The sequence below is a fragment of the Chelonia mydas genome, chromosome 15, assembly GCF_015237465.2.
Source record: "Chelonia mydas isolate rCheMyd1 chromosome 15, rCheMyd1.pri.v2, whole genome shotgun sequence".
Classification (NCBI taxonomy): Eukaryota; Metazoa; Chordata; order Testudines; family Cheloniidae; genus Chelonia; species Chelonia mydas.
The window spans coordinates 9,705,869-9,723,162 of NC_057856.1; the positions used below are offsets into that span (position 1 = coordinate 9,705,869).

Here is a 17,294-nt window from a genome sequence, read left to right on the forward strand (position 1 = left end):
TCTGCTAGTCCGGACAATACACACCTAATTTAGGAGAGCCCAACAGATGGAGGAGCAGTATGTGTCTAATGAGGTGAGGTAAAGTGAGAAGCCAGAATCTCCATTTCCCTTTCCTCCTAACTGCTAGGTTTGAGTGGTGTAGTCTCTCTTGTAACTGAAGCCGGCTTTTGAGCAACAAACCTGTCTCCTTTGGCCTCTCTTCTTCCCTATAAACATCCAGTGGGATGTCACCCCTAATGGGGAGTTTCATGGGGCCTTTGGCCCCCTCCCAAGCAGCGCTGCTGACCAATGAACAGAAATCCTACCTTAGAATCGTAGAATATCAGGGTTGGAAGGGACCTCAGGAGGTCATCTAGTCCAACCCCCTGCTCAAAGTCTAGCCTAGAAATATAAACAGTGTGGCATTTACACATGAAATTCAGGCAAAATAGCCCCCAGGGCTCTGCCTCGGCCCACAAAATCTAGGCATGCACACCAATGGGACCTGGCATGTTCTGGTGTCCTCTCTGGAGTTGTGGTCGGGGTGTATGAACAGCCTCAGAGACAAGGTGGGTGAGGTAATATATTTTATTGGATCGACTTCAGTTGATGAGAGAGAAGCTTTTGAGCTACACAGAGCTCTTCCTCAGGTTTCACCAGCAGGAGCTGGTCCAGTGAAAGGTATCTCTCGTATCCTGGGACTGGCCCGGCTACAAGCACACTGCATGCGACGTCCGTGAGTGCTTGGCAGGGACAAGGTTAACAGCAGATCTGCCGTAGGTGTCCCTTCTGACTGCCAGAGCTGCTGCAAACCCCAGCTAGAAAGGGACGGATTAATCTGAAAACCGTTTCCTTTCCGGGCGGAGTAATTGGGTCCAGAATTGATCTTTACAACTTTTGGGCTGAATCCTGTGGCCTAGCTCCTGATAAAATCCATGGCTTCAAATAGATCAAAGGCCTGTTGATTTTGGTGCGGCTGAGGCTGCTGGGCACCCCACAGGGGAAATTTTTGTGGTATTTATTTCAGGAGCTGTATGGCAAACAACTTTGAAGGATTTCCCCTCATCCATTCCCTGAAGCCATCCGCTCCCGCTTGCTTGCTTGTTGCTTTTAGTTTTAGGCACAGTCATCCTAGCTGGGAGAGACCCCAGCAAACATGACTCCCTCTGAGCTACCATGACAAGGGTGGGCATGTGATAAACATTAGAGCCTCCAGGAGCGACCACCTGTCCTCCACTGTGGAGAAAAGCCTCCTGAGTAGCCCAAAATCCAATACCTCCTGTGCAAACAAGAGTTGGCAGGTCTTCAACCATTGATCCAGAGCAAGGAAATAGCAGTTTTTAGCAGCAGCCTTTAGGCCTGAAGATGGTAACCATTTCCAGAGGTGCCCCCTGGAGTCCCGGAGAGGGATGGGATTTTTATCCTAACGCTGGCTGCTTCCTGTTCCTGCCATTAGGAGTGTAAGCAGGTAACTCCTTCTCCAGCTCGCCCTGGGCTGGCTCGCAGGACGCTGGCTCTGTTTTGTGAGCACTGCATTCGGTTGATTGCTTCACGGGGGGATGTTCCGTGAACGAAGGCGAGCCGGCTGCGCTCTGTAAGTTCTGTCTCTCTCGCACAGTCTCTGGGCTTGAGTGAGTGGGTGGTCATAGACAGCTCGAAGTCTAAGGAACAGCGACCCCTAAATGCACCCAAAGATGTGCAGAGCAGCGAATGGTGAGCTGTCCGTCAATGCTGTTGGCTGGCTCAGTCCCCTGATCGCAGCAAGAGCTCAGATAAGTGGAGTGGTGCTTCTGCCAGAGGCTCGCCAGGAACTTTGCAGAGATTAACAAGTTAAGCCTCATGGAACCTCTGGAAGGTGGGGAAGTATCATTGCCTCCCTGCCACCATGGCCCAGCTGGGGAAAGTCGCATACAGTGGCTCGGCCCTGTCTGAGGTCAGAGCTGGTTTGTGGCCAAGCCAGGAATGGAGTTCTGAGCACCGAAGCTCATGCTTTACCCACGCACCCATTCTCGGCAAATCCAGAAGGAGACTCAGACTGAGATGCACACCCATGGTGAGGGCCAACTGCTCGAGAACGGGCTAAAGCCACTGTGCAGCCCTCCTGGTTCACTGTTCTTGACTTTCACAGCTCAGTAGTGAGTGGAATGGGTGATAAGAGAAGAACGGCTGCAGGACTTCTGTGCTTTATCCCTAGCTTTGTAACGAATACCCAAGGCAGCCCAATGAAAAACACTTTCACCTCTGTGCCTCAGTTTCCCCGTCTGTAAAAAGGGGATAACGATACTTATCTACCTCACCAGAGAGTTGTAAGCCTTCATGAGCGAAGTGCCTAGAGGTCCTTGGTTGGAAATGCTGTTATAAACATGCAGATTGTTGCTTTTCTGTCTCTGACCCTGCTAGATCTTAAAGCTCTCCCTAGCAAATAACTCCGCAGCTGGTATCTATTCCCTTGGGAATTTAGGATTAAACAGATGCAAATATGAGGGGTCTGAGTTGCCCTCCCATGGGGGGAGCAGAGGTCTGAGGATAGTGTGAAATGATGCCATCTGGTTTGGAGTGCAACCTCTGGATGTGGAACAGGTGGTGGGTACTGGTAACTCCCATTGAAAATGGCTCGTTGGTGCAGAGGGCAAGGATCATGTGTAGGCAGCAGCTCAGGAACGTGGAGGGGCTGTGTGAGCCAAGAACCTGGGCACAGGGTCGGCACCTAGCCCCACGCTAGTTCCCTGCATATATATGCTGGGAGCAAAGGGCAAGAGCTATTCCCTGGACTGGGAGCCCAGGAGCGTGGTGTAGAGCCTGCCATCAGCACATTGCTGCTCAGAGCCCCTGTGGTGTCTGACTAGGTTACTTCCTGCTCTGCAAATCTCCTGTGGATGCCACAGGGTCCACCCCCAGGAACAAGCCACTGCCTAGCTTTTTCCTGCCTTCCGCCTGGCGTTTGGACTCTGTGCTGCGGAGCAGAGGATCACGTCGGCTTTTACAGGTGCAGAGGCGAGTTGCATAGACACGCAGGTGGCGAGGAGCCCAGTCCCACAGCTCTGTGTTGGGGTTTCTGAACACCTACCATCAGGAGCGATGGACCTTGGTGGACTGAGAGGTCAGGCAGAAGCCAACCAAGTGACATGGGAAGCAAGACAGATCACCTCCCTTTACTTCTAACAGGCTCGTTCTCCGTCTGTCTACTCCTGTCCCAGCCGATGATCAAAGATTTGCAAACAGAGAAGTGACGGATGCACTTGCTCAATCAGTGCGTGCGCACAAAGGGAAGAAGGGAGCAGAAGTGGGAGGCAGGGTTGGGCACAAGGATGTTCTGCTCCTTTACCAAACCATGGCTGACGTCACTGAAAAGGGGAGGGCATTAACTTTCCTCCCAAACTGTGAGGAGCATTTAAAAGCTCAATGGGCTGGAAATCTCCCCTTGTCCCTTATTGTCACTTCCTAGGTGGAGCCCGCACACAGCTAGCTGTGGGTGGGGATAGGACATCTCCTGTCTCTGGCTCCACTGGACTGTGCAGAGAGCCACACCGTAAATGTGCTCCCTTCCATACTGAAGAAGAGATGCTCTCTGGCTCCCAGGGAAAAGCTGTCTCTACCTCACCCTTCAGTGACACTGCCTGTAATAGTGATGGCTTGCAACTCAAGTGCCCTGCCCCAGGGGCACCTGGGCCCCATTAATCCCCATCAGTGCAGGCTAGCTCTTTCAGTAACCCTTCGTCCAGCCTGCCTTTGTTACTGGCCCTTTAAATTAGGCAGCACCCAAGCAGCTGCAACCCTACAGTGGCCATTTTGCAGGTGGCTGCTGCTTACTGCATCTCTTCCAACTGGCTGGGTGCATTTAACCCTCTGTGGCCGGGGAGCCAGCTGAGTTCACTCAATTAGGGTTAACTGCAAAGAATGAGGGCAGGCAATCCCCCAAAACTGGTGGATATTCCAAAACTTAGATTTACCAAACCAACCAAAAGCAGCTTCTGTTATACCTCACTGGTTACTCAGAAACCAACAACACAGTCCCCTTAAAGTAACCCAGCCTCAGACCTCCACCCTAACACCCAAATCAGGTGTGATGAGGATTTCTGAAAATCTTTATTTTGTTATATTAAAAAGGTTCTACCAATCCCAAAGGATCAGACACATTATCTCCCAGGCTAATCAATATTCTAGACCTTTCCCAAATACATGCTTTCAGCCAATTTTTATTAACTAAACTAAAATTTATTAAAAAATAAGATCAATATACATACAGACATGAGCTCAATTCTTGAGGTTCAGATACATAGCAGAGATGATGATGAGCTTTGTAGTTTTAGAATTTGGATTATAACCTGTGGCCTAATGTCCAACATCATATTTCAGAGTGTTCCATTTTAGGACTGGGATCTCATCTTGCCACTCAAACTTCCCCTGATGAAGCTTAAGCAGATCTGAGATGATAGGATCAGAACCCAAGTATCTTTTAGACAGTATTCTAGCATCCACTTGACCAAACAGTCCTGGGTAAACAATAGGCAATCAGGGTGACTTGACGTTGGTCCATCTTCAGTACTTAGCTACATGAATTAACATCAGGCAATTGCCTGTTTTTTCCACCATTCGCAGATTTGCTATACATTTCAAAGAGAGATGAATACAGCAACATCCTGTTTACAGATCATTTAAATGTTAAGATGTTCTTTTGATCTCTGAATTAACAGAATACAGCATAGACCGGGACTGTTGATTACATTGTTGACCACTACCAATATGTATGTAAATACACAAGCTTTATCTCCCCATATGTCTTTGAGGGTTGAATTTGAGTCATTCATCCTGCAGGACGCTTAACCCTTTCTGGTCATGCATCACACACCCTCCTGCTCTCCTGAGGAGGTGCCCTACTTCCCCTCTGACTGGTCTGGGCAGGTAGCCAGACACACACAAAGTGTTAATGCTGCTCAGGGGAAATATGGTGCTGCAGAACAGGGTTGGAGAGATGGGTCTGACTAAGCAGAAGGCTTCCTGCTCTGGCATGCCATGGGGTTGGTTGATTTGGTGCTGATAACATGTTTGGTGCTGTACAAGGCACAGGATATAGATGAGCCCTCCGCTGAAAGGTTCATAATCGGAGATTGGCCCAGCGAAGTCAAGGATGTGCTGAGCAACAGAGGAGGGGGCAGCTTAGGATGTATTTTTCTTCCCTGTGCAATTCCTAGGAGGGGTTAGAATGAGGAGAGCTTGGCTCAGCAAGCTGGGCCTGGCAGGTCACGCCGTGTCGGGGGCTGCGTAGGAAGGGACGTAGAAGGGAGCAGGGGAGGGAAACCAGTGGGATGTCAAAATTAGCCTTGTTGCCAGAGCACGGAGGCCATAGGGGATGCCTAGGAGGCAGTCTGAGCTGTAGGCCAGGGCAAAGTTGACTGGGGCCTTTCAGCTAAGGAGGAGGTGGTGTGGGGGGAGAAAGTGGCAGAGATTCCCTGGAGAAGTTGTTAAAGCCTGAGCCTATGTGAATGTTGCCATGGAGCCCGTCCGTATGGGAGAGCCTCCTCTCGAGGAGAGGTCCTGTCAGCCGAGCAGAGTCCGGGGGAAGAGATGCTGGGAGGCAGTTCAGATGCACAGGGGGTCCACGGGGACAGTGCTGGCCTCTAGCCCTGAGATTCGTGGGTTCTAGGGTGTGACCATCCACCTCCCCAACCAGTGGCATCTGTTGGAAACTCTGTGGGGAGATTCCTGCACCTTGTGTGATATTTTTTCTCTCTCTGCTGGGGGTGGGGAATGGAGTTGATCTATCTCTTGCAAGCTACAGTCTTGTGCTGTTTGACACTGATTCAAGATCTCATTACATGATCCTGTATTTAGGCTTCAAACCTATGAATTGTATAGAAAGTATCTTCCCTTCTCAAGAGCAGGGGAAGTGCTGTCTGGTGCCTAGAGCACTGGCCTGGGATCAGGAGACCTGGGTTCTTTTCCTGGTTCTGCCACAGACTTGTATCATACTTGCCAGGGCCTGTCCCCGCTCTGTGCCTCAGTTTCCCCATCCTTAAAATAAGGATAATAATCCCCCTCCTCTGTAAGACACCTAGAGACGTAGGGATGCAAAGGCCTATAAAAGAGCGAAGTATTCTATGGAAATGCACGGGGTTTTTTTTTTTTCTTTAACCAGTGCTTTGACTGCATTTTCCAAAGACACAATCTTGCCTGTCATTTTTCCTACTGTTTTTGAAAAACCTAAAACAAAGAGGATTGTTTAAACACAAAAGCTGGTTGAATTTGCAGTTTATTTCGGGATCACATTTCAGCTGCCTTTGTCAAAATTAAAAAGCAATTTATTTTTCTTGGCATTTAAAAACACCACCACCCCAACTGTTGGTTGCTGTGAAAAGGAGTTAAGGCTGTGAACAATGCTGGCAAATTCAGGACGGTTAATCAAACTGGTGGGCTAAGGGAATACTAAATGCCCAACATACCCATTGCCCAGCCTGGGGCAAAAGACTACACCCATCATGTTCACTTCCAGACTCTCTATCCTCATGACTTTTTACATCAGGCATGAGTCCTGCACAGAATGAAACCGAGAGCTGAAGTTCAAAGGAAACAGGAAGGCTCATTCAGGGGAGGAGGGTTGGAGTGCAAGGAATGCCCAGTCAGGTCTTGCGCCACCTGGGCTCGTGTCTTTCCAAGAACTTGCAAGCCCAACCCTCAGGCTACATGGAGGAGGACTCCCACCAAAGAGAGGCCTAGGTACATCAGCACATGACATTGGTACTAAAGTACTTAGCCAGTGTCTGTCCCATCCTGGTACTGGGGACTGCTCTGCTGTTGGAGGTGATGCCTTTTGGATAAGAGGTAAAATCTTGGCCACTAGTTGTCATTAAGGACCACTGAATCTGTAAGCAGGAGATGCTACAGCTTCAAAAGTGTACGGTATCTTTGTCCTAGACTGCAAGGTACTGTAGTAGTACGAATATACACCGTTAACAGTGCTTCATCCCAGAAGTAGCTGTGGTATATTAGGTGTTTCGGGTTATATAAATGGTATCTGAATTTGTAAAGCTTTTTGGCTTCCATGAGGATGCAGGACTCTCAATTAAATGTAGGGGGCATTAAATTGCTATATAGCTCTTTGTCTCCCCTAGTCCTAGATACCACACATACTGAGAACTCCTCAGCTGGTTTTCTGAGGCTGACATCCCTTTCTTACATTGTTTGGTCCCAGGATATGAGAAACAAGGTGGGTGAGGTAATATCACAGAGCTCTGTGGAGCACAAAAGCTTGTGTCTCTCTCACCAAAAGAAGCTGGTCCAATCAAATATATATTGCCTGACCCATCTTGTGTCTCTCAGCCTCTTCCTCGGTGTGATCAGTGAACAATTCAAATGGAAGTTGGATCTCTCAGGCTCATCCCTCCTCCTCTTTTTAGAGGGGCTTAAAGTACTTTGCATTTTTCCATTTGATTTCCACCCTCTTCTACCCTCCCCCCTGTCTCCCCTCCCTTTGAGGGGAGTGATAATTAATATGGCTGCTTTTGGTTTAACATTAACTAACAGAAGCTCCCTTGAGACTTGAGTGCACCAGCTTCCGTTCTGAGAGCAATGGACTTGGAGAGCAGCTGGCTAGCTTTATCCTGGAGGCCAGCAGGGGGAGCACCCACCATAGCTTTATGGGCCTCAGCAGCAGCTTGATGGGATTATTCTTATTTCCACAGGAGATCATCAGCATGCTTTCGGCCTAAAATGTAAGCAAAGCAGGGAGCGTTTCTCCGTGTGTCTAGTTAAAAACAACGACCTTTCCACACTAAGGTTTTGGTGACCATAAAAAGATAAACTACAGCGTGAGTAAATGATCTGGGAAAAGGGGTAAACAGTGAGGTGGCAAAGCTTGCACATAATGCAAAATTACTTAAGTCCAAAGCTGACTGCAAAGAGCTAAAAAAGGATCTCACTAAACTGGGTGACTGGGCAACGAAATGGCAGATGAAATTCAATGTTGATAAATGCAAAGTAATGCACTGGAGGGGGAAATACTCCCAACTATACATACAAAATAACAGGATCTAAATTAGCTGTTACCACTCAAGAAAGAGATGTTGGAGCCATTATGGATAGTTCCTGAAAACATCTGCTCAGTGTGCAGCGGCAGTCATAAACCCCTAACAATGTTAGGGAACAAGATAAGTAAGACAGAAAATATCATAATGCCACTATATAAATTCATGGCATACCCCACACCTCAGATATTGAGTGTAGTTGTGGTCACCCACTCTTAAATATAATATATATATGAATTGGAAAGTACAGAGAAGGGCAACAAAAATGATCAGGGGTGTGGAACAGCTTCCATGTTAGGAGAGATTAAACAGACCAGGACTATTCAGTTTAGAAAAAGGATAAGGGGGGATGTGATAGGTCTATAAAATTGTGAAAGGTGTGGTAAAAGTGAATAGGGAAGTGTTATTAACCCCTTCACATAACACAAGAACTAGGGGTCACACAATGAAACTACTAGGCAGCAGGTTTCAGACAAATAGAAGGAAGTACTTCCTTCACGCCATGCACAGTTAACCTGTGGAACTCATTGCCAGAGGATGTTGTGCAGGCCAAAAGTATAACTGCGTTCAAAAAGAATTGGCTGAGTTGATGGAGAGGTCCAGCAATGGCTATTAGCCAAGATGGTCAGGGACACAACCAGTGCTTAATTTGTAATGAAAGAGGTGCCGGGGCTCCAGCATTTTTTTTTTTTTATTATCCTAATTGAGGCTGTAAACCAGAGGTGCTGGGGCTATGATCTGCCCAGTGTAGAGGTGCTGGGGCTCAGCCCTGGTAAGCCATGGCACAAATTAACCACTGGACAAAACCCCATGCTTTGATGTCCCTAAGCCTCTGACTGCCAGAAGCTGGGACTGGACAACAGGGGATGGGTCACTCAGTAGTTGCCCTGTTCTGTTTGTTCCCTCTGAAGCATCTGGCACTGGCCTGTCAGAAGACAGGATGCTGGGCTAGATAGACCGTTGGTCTGAGCCAGTGTGGCCTGTTCGTAGGTTAAGTAGTGACTTTTAAATGCCCTGTAGAGCCCAAATGTGGTGATTCTATGCTAGTGCATGTGGTCCAGGGACCGAAATGAATTACAGACAAAAGGGAAGGTTTCAGAGTAACAGCCGTGTTAGTCTATATTCGTAAAAAGAAAAGGAGTACTTGTGGCACCTTAGAGACTAACCAGTTTATTTGAGCATGAGCTTTCGTGAGCTACAGCTCACTTCATCGGATGCATAGCATATCGTGGAAACTGCAGAAGACATTATATACACACAGAGACCATGAAACAAAACTTCCTCCCACCTCACTCCCCCGCTGGCAACAGCTTATCTAAAGTGATCCTCAAGTAGAGCCATTTCCAGCACAAATCCAGGTTTTTCTCACCCTTTCCCCCCCCCACATACAAATTCACTCTCCTGCTGGCAACAGCCCATCCCCCTTTGAAACCCCTCTTTATAATGCACATGATAATCAAGGTGGGTCACCTCCAGCACTAATCCAGGTTTTCTGGATGCATCCGATGAAGTGAGCTGTAGCTCACGAAAGCTCATGCTCAAATAAACTGGTTAGTCTCTAAGGTGCCACAAGTACTCCTTTTCTTTTTTAATGGAGATATTAAAGTTAGCATGAGTGATGCAAGGTGGGGTGTATTCCCACCCCCGCAGAGGAAGACTGAGACACCCATGATCAAAAGTTAGGCAAACAGCAGGGCTGGTAGGGGCTACACAGCACCCAAAAGGGGGGGAGTGTGTGTGTGTGCGTGCACTTTGTCTTGTCTACTCCACTCACATGAATTCGTTCCTGTTGTGAAAATCCTGTAGAGCACAAGAGTGATGGTCTCTATATAGAATTGGGAAACCAGCCCAATTCTCCAGCTAGCAGGCATCTCCTCCTCTAGTCAGTTCTGAAGAACTGTTTAGAAATCCTGTGGCAAGGTCACCCTTCTCAGTTACATTTTTAGAGTAATGTCTATAGGAGCCTATTTAATGTGTATAAAAACCTTATTGGGTTTGTTCCTATTACAGCTGATACCGTTGTCCGTGAGATCTGCCTTTGTAACTATTTATGGCCCCAGAACACATACTCTGTAATTGTCAGTCAGCCACGTACATGCAGTCAAAGCGTTCGCATTCACGACTCTTGGCTTCAGAAATGCAGATTTCCACCTGCTGAACTAAACCAGAGCTGCTTCAGTCGGTCACCCAATGGAGGTGGCTCCTTATGCACAGACAGGTGTGACTCCTCTCCAGGGGAGGGCACAGAGCAGTTGTGTCCACATGAGCCACGCTGTGTCAGAAAACAAAGAAGTCCAGTCACAGCCTGATTTGTTCGGCTGAATCTCATTTTTTGTCAATTGTCGTCCCCTTTCTAGGCCCCTCTCTATTCCTCTGGCCTCACAAAGGAGGCCCCTCTGTCCACAACACTCCTAACCTCCTGGAATAACATCTTTTAAGGCAATTAATTTTTAACAGGGGCAGTGCCTAGAAGCTCCGGTGGTGGATCCAGGGCCCTGTTGTGCTGGATGCTATCCACACACGGGACTGAGATCCTCTGTTCCCCAGAGAGTTCACAATCGGTGTTCTGTGTGCCCTCTGCCACATCGTTTAAGAGGTTAAAAGTGGGCCTGCTATCACTGAGCCTCACAGCTCCTGATTAGACACCTCTCCACAGCTTTCCACTTTGCTGCCATTCATAACCTGTGATCCTTCAGCAAGTTTTCACTCTGACCTCTCCCTTTCCCACGCCAAATTCAGTTGTTGTTTTTTTTTTTTTTTTCAAGCAAGTGTAAGCCACTGCTGCAAAGTGTTAAGTGTTCCTGTAGTGCCTGGTCCCCAAGAGCCTAGTTCTGCTACCAGCTAACGGGGATGCTCCTTTAGCTCCAGCAATAGAGCCCTCTGCTTTTAGCATTAAAGGTTTGGGTCCCAGCCCTGCCATCAGCCAGTAAAACCTCACTTTCATATAATGCTTTTCATCAGCACCTCTCAAAGTGCTTTACAAAGGAGGTCCGTATCATTATCTGCATTTTACAGGTGAGGAAACCGCACAGAGGGGAAATGACTTGCCCAAGGTCACCCAGCAGGCCAGGGTCAGAGTTAGGAATAGAAGCCAGGTGGTCAGAGTCCCCTGTTCTGTTCTCTAGACCACACTGCCTCCCAGTGATAAAAGGCTCATTGCACAAGGTTTTGTGAGGTGCTGCGTCCGATCTTTAAAATCCAGATCTATCCTACCTATAGCACTCCCTTCATCTCTTTAGCTTTCTACTGCTCCAAAAAAGTGATTCTGATTCTCTGGTGTGATTTGTTCTTTAGAAATGCATACTGCTTATTGTTCCTGGTTCCATTATCCTCTAGTTGCTTACACAAATGTTTTGTGCAGGATTCCAAGGTATGATATAGATAGTCTCATTCATTCAAGGTCAGCTGCTTTTACTGGTGCTTCAGAGTATCTGGTACAAGGAGCAATTTTTCTAAAGACCTTTTTTATTGTATTGAGTACAAAGAGGCGCACGATTCAGCAAGTCCTACGGGCATCAGAGCCACCCCCAACTTGTAGGATTGCACATAGCATTGATCTAGATAATGAGACTGTGTGTAGAAAGGGATGCCTTTTAAATCTGATTCCTAGGTTGCCAGGGTGCCACCTGTCCATTTATGATGGCATAGCGGTCAAAGCCTTAGGGGGAGCTGTATCTTCCATTGACTCAAAACAAAGTGAAGTATCTCATGTGATTGTGGATGCAGACTAACACGGGTACCCCTCTGAGACTTCTCATCAGGGCTGCTGAAACCGTTTGTACAGTGGGGGTTCTGAGAGCCATTGAACCAAACACAAACCCTGGATATAATGGAAACCACTTCAAGCCAGGGGGTCTGGCAGCACCCCTAGTTCCAGCACCTATGTATCTCATTGAATGAGTCGCACTCATTACTTTTTCTCTGCTTTCTCGAACCTGGTTCCATTGGTGTTCAGAGACTTTGGGATCTCTTCCAGGACAGCCAGACAGTGCAGAGCAAGTGAATTGTAGGACACCTGACCATAGGCTACAAACATAGCAGGATGACTCTGTCCAGCCTTGGCTACATGGGCACCTTCTGGGTACATCTCCTGCCTCTGCCCTAGTACTGGTGCCACTCTATTGTTGGCTGCAATAATGGAAGGGCCAATAGTTGCAAGCAGCCATTGACGTTTTTATCACCATGATGTCTAGCTCCCTTCTGACCTCCAAATCTAGCCAATATAGGGACTGGTAAAATCAAGCTGAAGGTGGCCCAGATGCCCAGTAATCTACCTGTAAACTGGGAAGAGTCCTTCTCCCTGCCAGTCCCTCGGCTGGTGTAAACTGGTGAGGAGGCTTCACTGACTTTTAATGGGACTTGTTTACACTGACTGGAGAGCTCTCCTTGTAACGCATGCAGTGCGAACCTGCAGCCCTGCCACAAAGTCGGGCCCAACGCTACCGCCATGTGCCACGTGTCAGGAAACTCCTCTTTAAAACGAGAAGTTAAGGGGCTTCTGCAGCCCTGGGTTGAGCACGGCTGTCAGCCAGCGTGGACAGGGTGCAGGTAGCTCTTCCCCAAGGAATGCATGGAATATCCAGCGTGGTGTTTAAAATGACCCTGTCCTGATGGTCAGTGGTAGCTTGCAGGTGAAGGAAACCTGGTGGGGCACATCTCTGGGACCTCTTGCTTTCCAGGTTGATCCTACTCTGAGCCCTTCTTTTTCAGCCCCCCTCTCCACTGAGAGCTGGGGCCTGCCCACTGTCATTCCTCCTCTTTGCATCAAGCAGAAGGGGTAACTTGATTGCTTCCCATCACTGTCACTGCTTTCCAGGGGTGATGGCTCTGCTCGCTCCAAGGCTTTATTCTGCTAACATGGAACAGTAGCTGCTGGGCAGCACCCCAGATGCGCTCCCCCAAAGCAAGAGCAAGTTTCCTGTCCTGAAGAGCTTACAGTCTGGGTGTGCAGAGCATGGTGAAAGGGCAGAGCAGGGAGGGGAACTGGCCTTGCCAGCAGGCTTCATGGGTTTCCAGAAGTTGTTGGAGGAGCTGGCAGGGGATGGGGTTGGTGGCATACAGCCTGGCGGCTGCTTCTGTTCCTGCCATAGGTGGTGGCACAAAGACAGGCTGTGGGCACAAGCCCCGTAGCGAGGATAGTAGCTCGGTTGGAGGTGCTGAAGAAAGGGAAGCAAAGATGTAGGCAGCAGCATGGCTGTGACCCGGAGAGGTCTGAAGGGTATGTAGATGCTGGGTGGGGGGCAGAGGTTCAAAAGGAGCGTTAACATGAGCAGGGTGGGCGTTCTGGGCAGGTTGGAGCTGGGGGGGGGCAGTTGCCATAATCAAGATGAGGAATTCACAACCCATATAAAGATGTGACCTTGCCCACTTCGGTGCTCCCCTGGGATCAACAGGGCCACAGGGGAAAAAGAAAAGCTGCCCACAAAGGGCTCCCACGTGACAGGTTTGGGCAGGGATAATTCCCTCTTGGCTGCTAGCTAATGCAGCATCTCCCAGGGCAAGCTTTGCCTCCACCCCCCGAGACCAGCAGAATTTCTGCCCCGTCTCTTCTCATCCCTGGGGCCATCTGCACGTTTCCGGAGTCCCTGCTAAAAGCACGCGGAGGCAAGTCTATTCTCTCACTCGCTGGACTCCATCTTCGAGCGGTTCTTCCCTACTTTAGTAGCCAGGCTCACTTGCACCGAGCCCCGGCCATGAAGCCGCTCCCTGGTTCGGATTCCCGGCGAATCAGGGACGGGCGCTTCCGTGCCCTCCCCGGGCGGGGGCGCCAAGGGGAGCGGAGCTCGCCAGCTGCATTGGCTCACGACGGGGATCGGTTGCGCTCCAGGCTGGGCTTGTTTGTTTTGGAGCAGATGTAAACGCGGTGTCCTTTGCGCTGGGAGGCCGAGCAGATGGCGGAGGCTTCTCCCGACAAGTGCAGTGCCCCCGCTGAGCCCGAGCCCTGCAGCGCTGGGGGGAGCTGAGGCCCCTGGAAGGAAGGAGGGGGTGCAGCGGGGGGAAGGGGCGAACTCCGCTCCTGTCCCGGGCCGCGCTCCGAGTTCGCCCTGCTCCCCGCCGCCCCGTAGCCCTTCGGCTGGCAGGGGGGCAGCGAGCCCCGCTGGAGCGGGGTGGGGGCTCTGCTCTCCGCCGGGTCGCTGCCGGAGCCGGCCCAGGGCCATTGTGGCAGCCGGCGCAGGCGGCCTCCTCCCCGGGACCGGCAGCCTTTGGGGATGCAGATGCTGGCAGGAGACAGGCGGGGGGCGATGACCAGCCCCTCTGCCAACGTCACGTTGTGAGTGAGACAAAAGCGGAGCAGAGCTCGGGCTCGCCGACACACGGAGCTCCCTCCCCCTCGCGCGTCGGCGCCGCCGGGCTCCGAGCCGCCCAGAGGCCGGGAGCGCAGGGCGGCCGGGCGGGGGCGGGGGCAGGCAGAGCGCTCCGGCCCCGCGGGGCACTGGGGGCCGCCGGCCGCTGAGCCCCCTGGGCGCGGCTCGGGCTTTCAGCACCGCGGAGAGCTCCCCGCGGCGGGCCGGCCGGCCCCGGGCATGGCCAGCGCGCAGCAAGGCGAGAAGCAGCTTTTCGAGAAGTTCTGGAGAGGGACCTTCCAAGCCGTGGCCACGCCGAGACCCGGGAGCGTCATCGCCGCCAGCATCGCCGCCCGCAAGCCGCCGCCGAGGTGAGGCTCCGGCCGGCGGGGAGAGGCTCCGCCACCCTGGGTCGGAGCGAGCGGAGCCGGCCCCTTGCGCTCGCTGGGGCTGGGCTGGAGTGGGGGAGCCGCGGCCGGCGTGCGGCGGGCAGGGCATGGGCGGGTAGGTTGGGGGTCCTCTCCCTAGGAAACTTTTTTTCCCTAGACTCCGCGTTGGTACCGGCATGGATGGGGGGGAAGCAGCCAGGGGCATGGGAGCGCTTGGGTTTCCTAGCTCGGCTCCGGTCTCTGGGGCGGATCAGGAACAGCCACGGAGGGAAACTAACCTAACGTCTCCTCTTGCTGCTGCGGTCCGGAGGGGGAAGGCAGGGGAGCGCTTCGTGCCCGGTTGGGGTCTCTTTCTGCGTCCCTGGCCGCCTGAGTGGCGTTGGCTAGTGGCCGCCCGGGCAGCCGGGCTCGCTGGGGTGGAGGTGGAAGGGGCAGGCGCGCCGCTAGCCGGTTGTCGTGGCGTGGGGTGAAGGAAAGGAAACGGGAGAAATGAGACCGAGGACCTGAACTGGAGGAAGAGAGGTCGGTGGCGAGGGAGCGAGGAAAGACTGACCAGGTGGGAGGATCTCGCACTTGCTTACAGGTGACACGGTCAAAGTTGGATCATTTCAAAATGAACCCTGAGCAGAGCGATTCCTGTAATGAGCCCTGGCCTGCTCTTTCATCCCGGCCCCAGCAGGTCCTTAGCCCTTCTGGAAGGGAAACAGTTCAGGTGAACTCTTGCTCCAAGCTCCTAAAAGAGCCAGGGATCCTAAGAACTAGTGGTTCAAGAGGGGATACAGCTGGGTGAATGCTGCAAGAAGGACTGGTGAACATTCAACCAGCAAGCCCTCTTTGGGGTCTGCGCATCCTTCACGGTCAGGCCCAGTACAGGCAAACAAGCACAACTGTTCGCAGAAATGTGCACAGAAGGCTAAAGCATCACAAATATTCCTGCAGATCTGTATTCCCCTGGGTACCTAGCCCAGAGCCTTCACCTTGTGCTTTTGGGAGTCATCCAATCATTGTGCTTTAATAACACCCTGTGACTCTGCTGACCAGTAACCCAGTACCACCAGCAAATATTCTGAAGCAGTGGTCCTGGTGAATGCTGGAATATATTTGCATAGCCCGTTTGTTGGTGGGGGGGGGGGGGACCTCCAAGTCTTGAAAAGCCAAGGCTGGCTTCTGATGATTTGCAAAACAAGAAACTAATTCTGTACTGGAGTGGCTCTCAATTTTTCCAGATAACTATACTCCTTTCAGGAGTCTGATTTGTCTCCCGTACCCGCAAGTTATACCTCACTTAAAAATTACTTACTTACTAAATCAACCCCTGGTTGAGAACCACTGCTGTACACCACTCCCTGCAAACCAGTTCGCTTAGCTCTTAATTCTGAGTTTATGCTAAAGTGTTCCTGTAAATTTTGTGATCAGTAACTTAGTGGTTTGTGGCAGGTTTTGTTTTCAGGATGACTAGTAACAAGAATAGGCAGGTGCATAAACGTGCTGGAAATACCCAAATCTGTGAAGCTGGCATTGTCATGACCCACTACATCCTAGGGCTAAAACGTATAGGTGGCAGGTTGTGCTGCCCGCAATGGTTCAGTGTCTTGTTATCTGCCTTTCGTTCTTTAAAGAACATCTGTGATAATGAAATCTGATTGTGGTATTTTATTTAGTAATTATGGAACACACTGGTCTACAGATCTCTAACAGAGAGACCAATATTTTACTTGACGTCTGTGTCTTCCCCTTTATTGTTGGGGAGGGCTGAGGTGTGTATGAAGGTTGAAACAGAGATGATGGCTGTGTATGCCTATTCTAGTCTTTTGTGCTTTTGAACTGATATTTGTGTTTAAACAAATAATTGTGTAGGTGTCTGTCTGGAATTCCTCAGAGGATTTCTCATAAAAAAAAAAAAAATCAATCACAATCAAAATGCAGGGACAGCAGGATAAAAGGACTGAATAAAATAACTTTAAGAGCCATGAAAAGTGAAAACGTTTCTTTGCTTTGAACTAGGAGTATAGTATAGTGTTTTAAGGTCAGGGTTTCTTATTTTCTTGGGTTGCTGCCACTAATTTCATCCTTTGATGACTGAGGAATACTGAGAGTTGCGTGCAGTTCTTAACAGAAGAAAAATGATTGGATTGTATATTATCCTGGAAACTTACAGCTCAGAGCTTACTCCGGAACCTCTCCCTTTATTGTTGTGCCAGCAGCTTTGCCTTCTGTCCTTTTAGCATTTTTAAAACCTTCAGCCTACAGTCGGATTTTCTTTTTTTAACCTCTTCCCACCTTTACATTCTAGAAGTCAAATCCTCATTTGATACAAATCATTGCAATTCCATTGAAGTTAACAGATCTGTGCTGGTTTACATCTGCTAACGATTTGGCTTTAGCTATTTTAAAAGGAGTTCAATAGCCCTGCTATTTCAAATCTTTTTAGCACGCTGAGAACCTTGTCTCTTTTTTTTTTTTTTTTCCCCTGAACCCCATATCCATTCTGGAAAATAATTTGTGCTTTAGAACGAGCTACGGCAACATCACTCTAGAACCAGCCCCCCTGGAATCTGTAGACCATCCTCTTAGAACCTCCAGAATTCCCACTGATCCAACCTGCATTGCTCTCATTCTAA

The 17,294-nt window shown here is 50.0% G+C and overlaps 1 protein-coding gene across 3 annotated transcripts in view; it reads left to right on the forward strand.

Annotated features, from left to right (window-relative positions):
- Window positions 1-17,294, forward strand: part of SRRM4 (serine/arginine repetitive matrix 4) — a 288,447-nt gene that overhangs the window by 134,465 nt on the left and 136,688 nt on the right. Inside the window, exon 1 of one of the 3 annotated variants that reach the window (XM_037879059.2) lies at window positions 14,444-14,655. The exons of the other annotated variants lie outside the window; for them this stretch is intronic. Coding sequence (XP_037734987.1) covers window positions 14,525-14,655 — 131 coding nt within the window. The 5' untranslated portion in view covers window positions 14,444-14,524. Of the gene's footprint in view, window positions 1-14,443; window positions 14,656-17,294 lie in introns of those variants that run through there. 3 annotated transcript variants of the gene reach the window in all.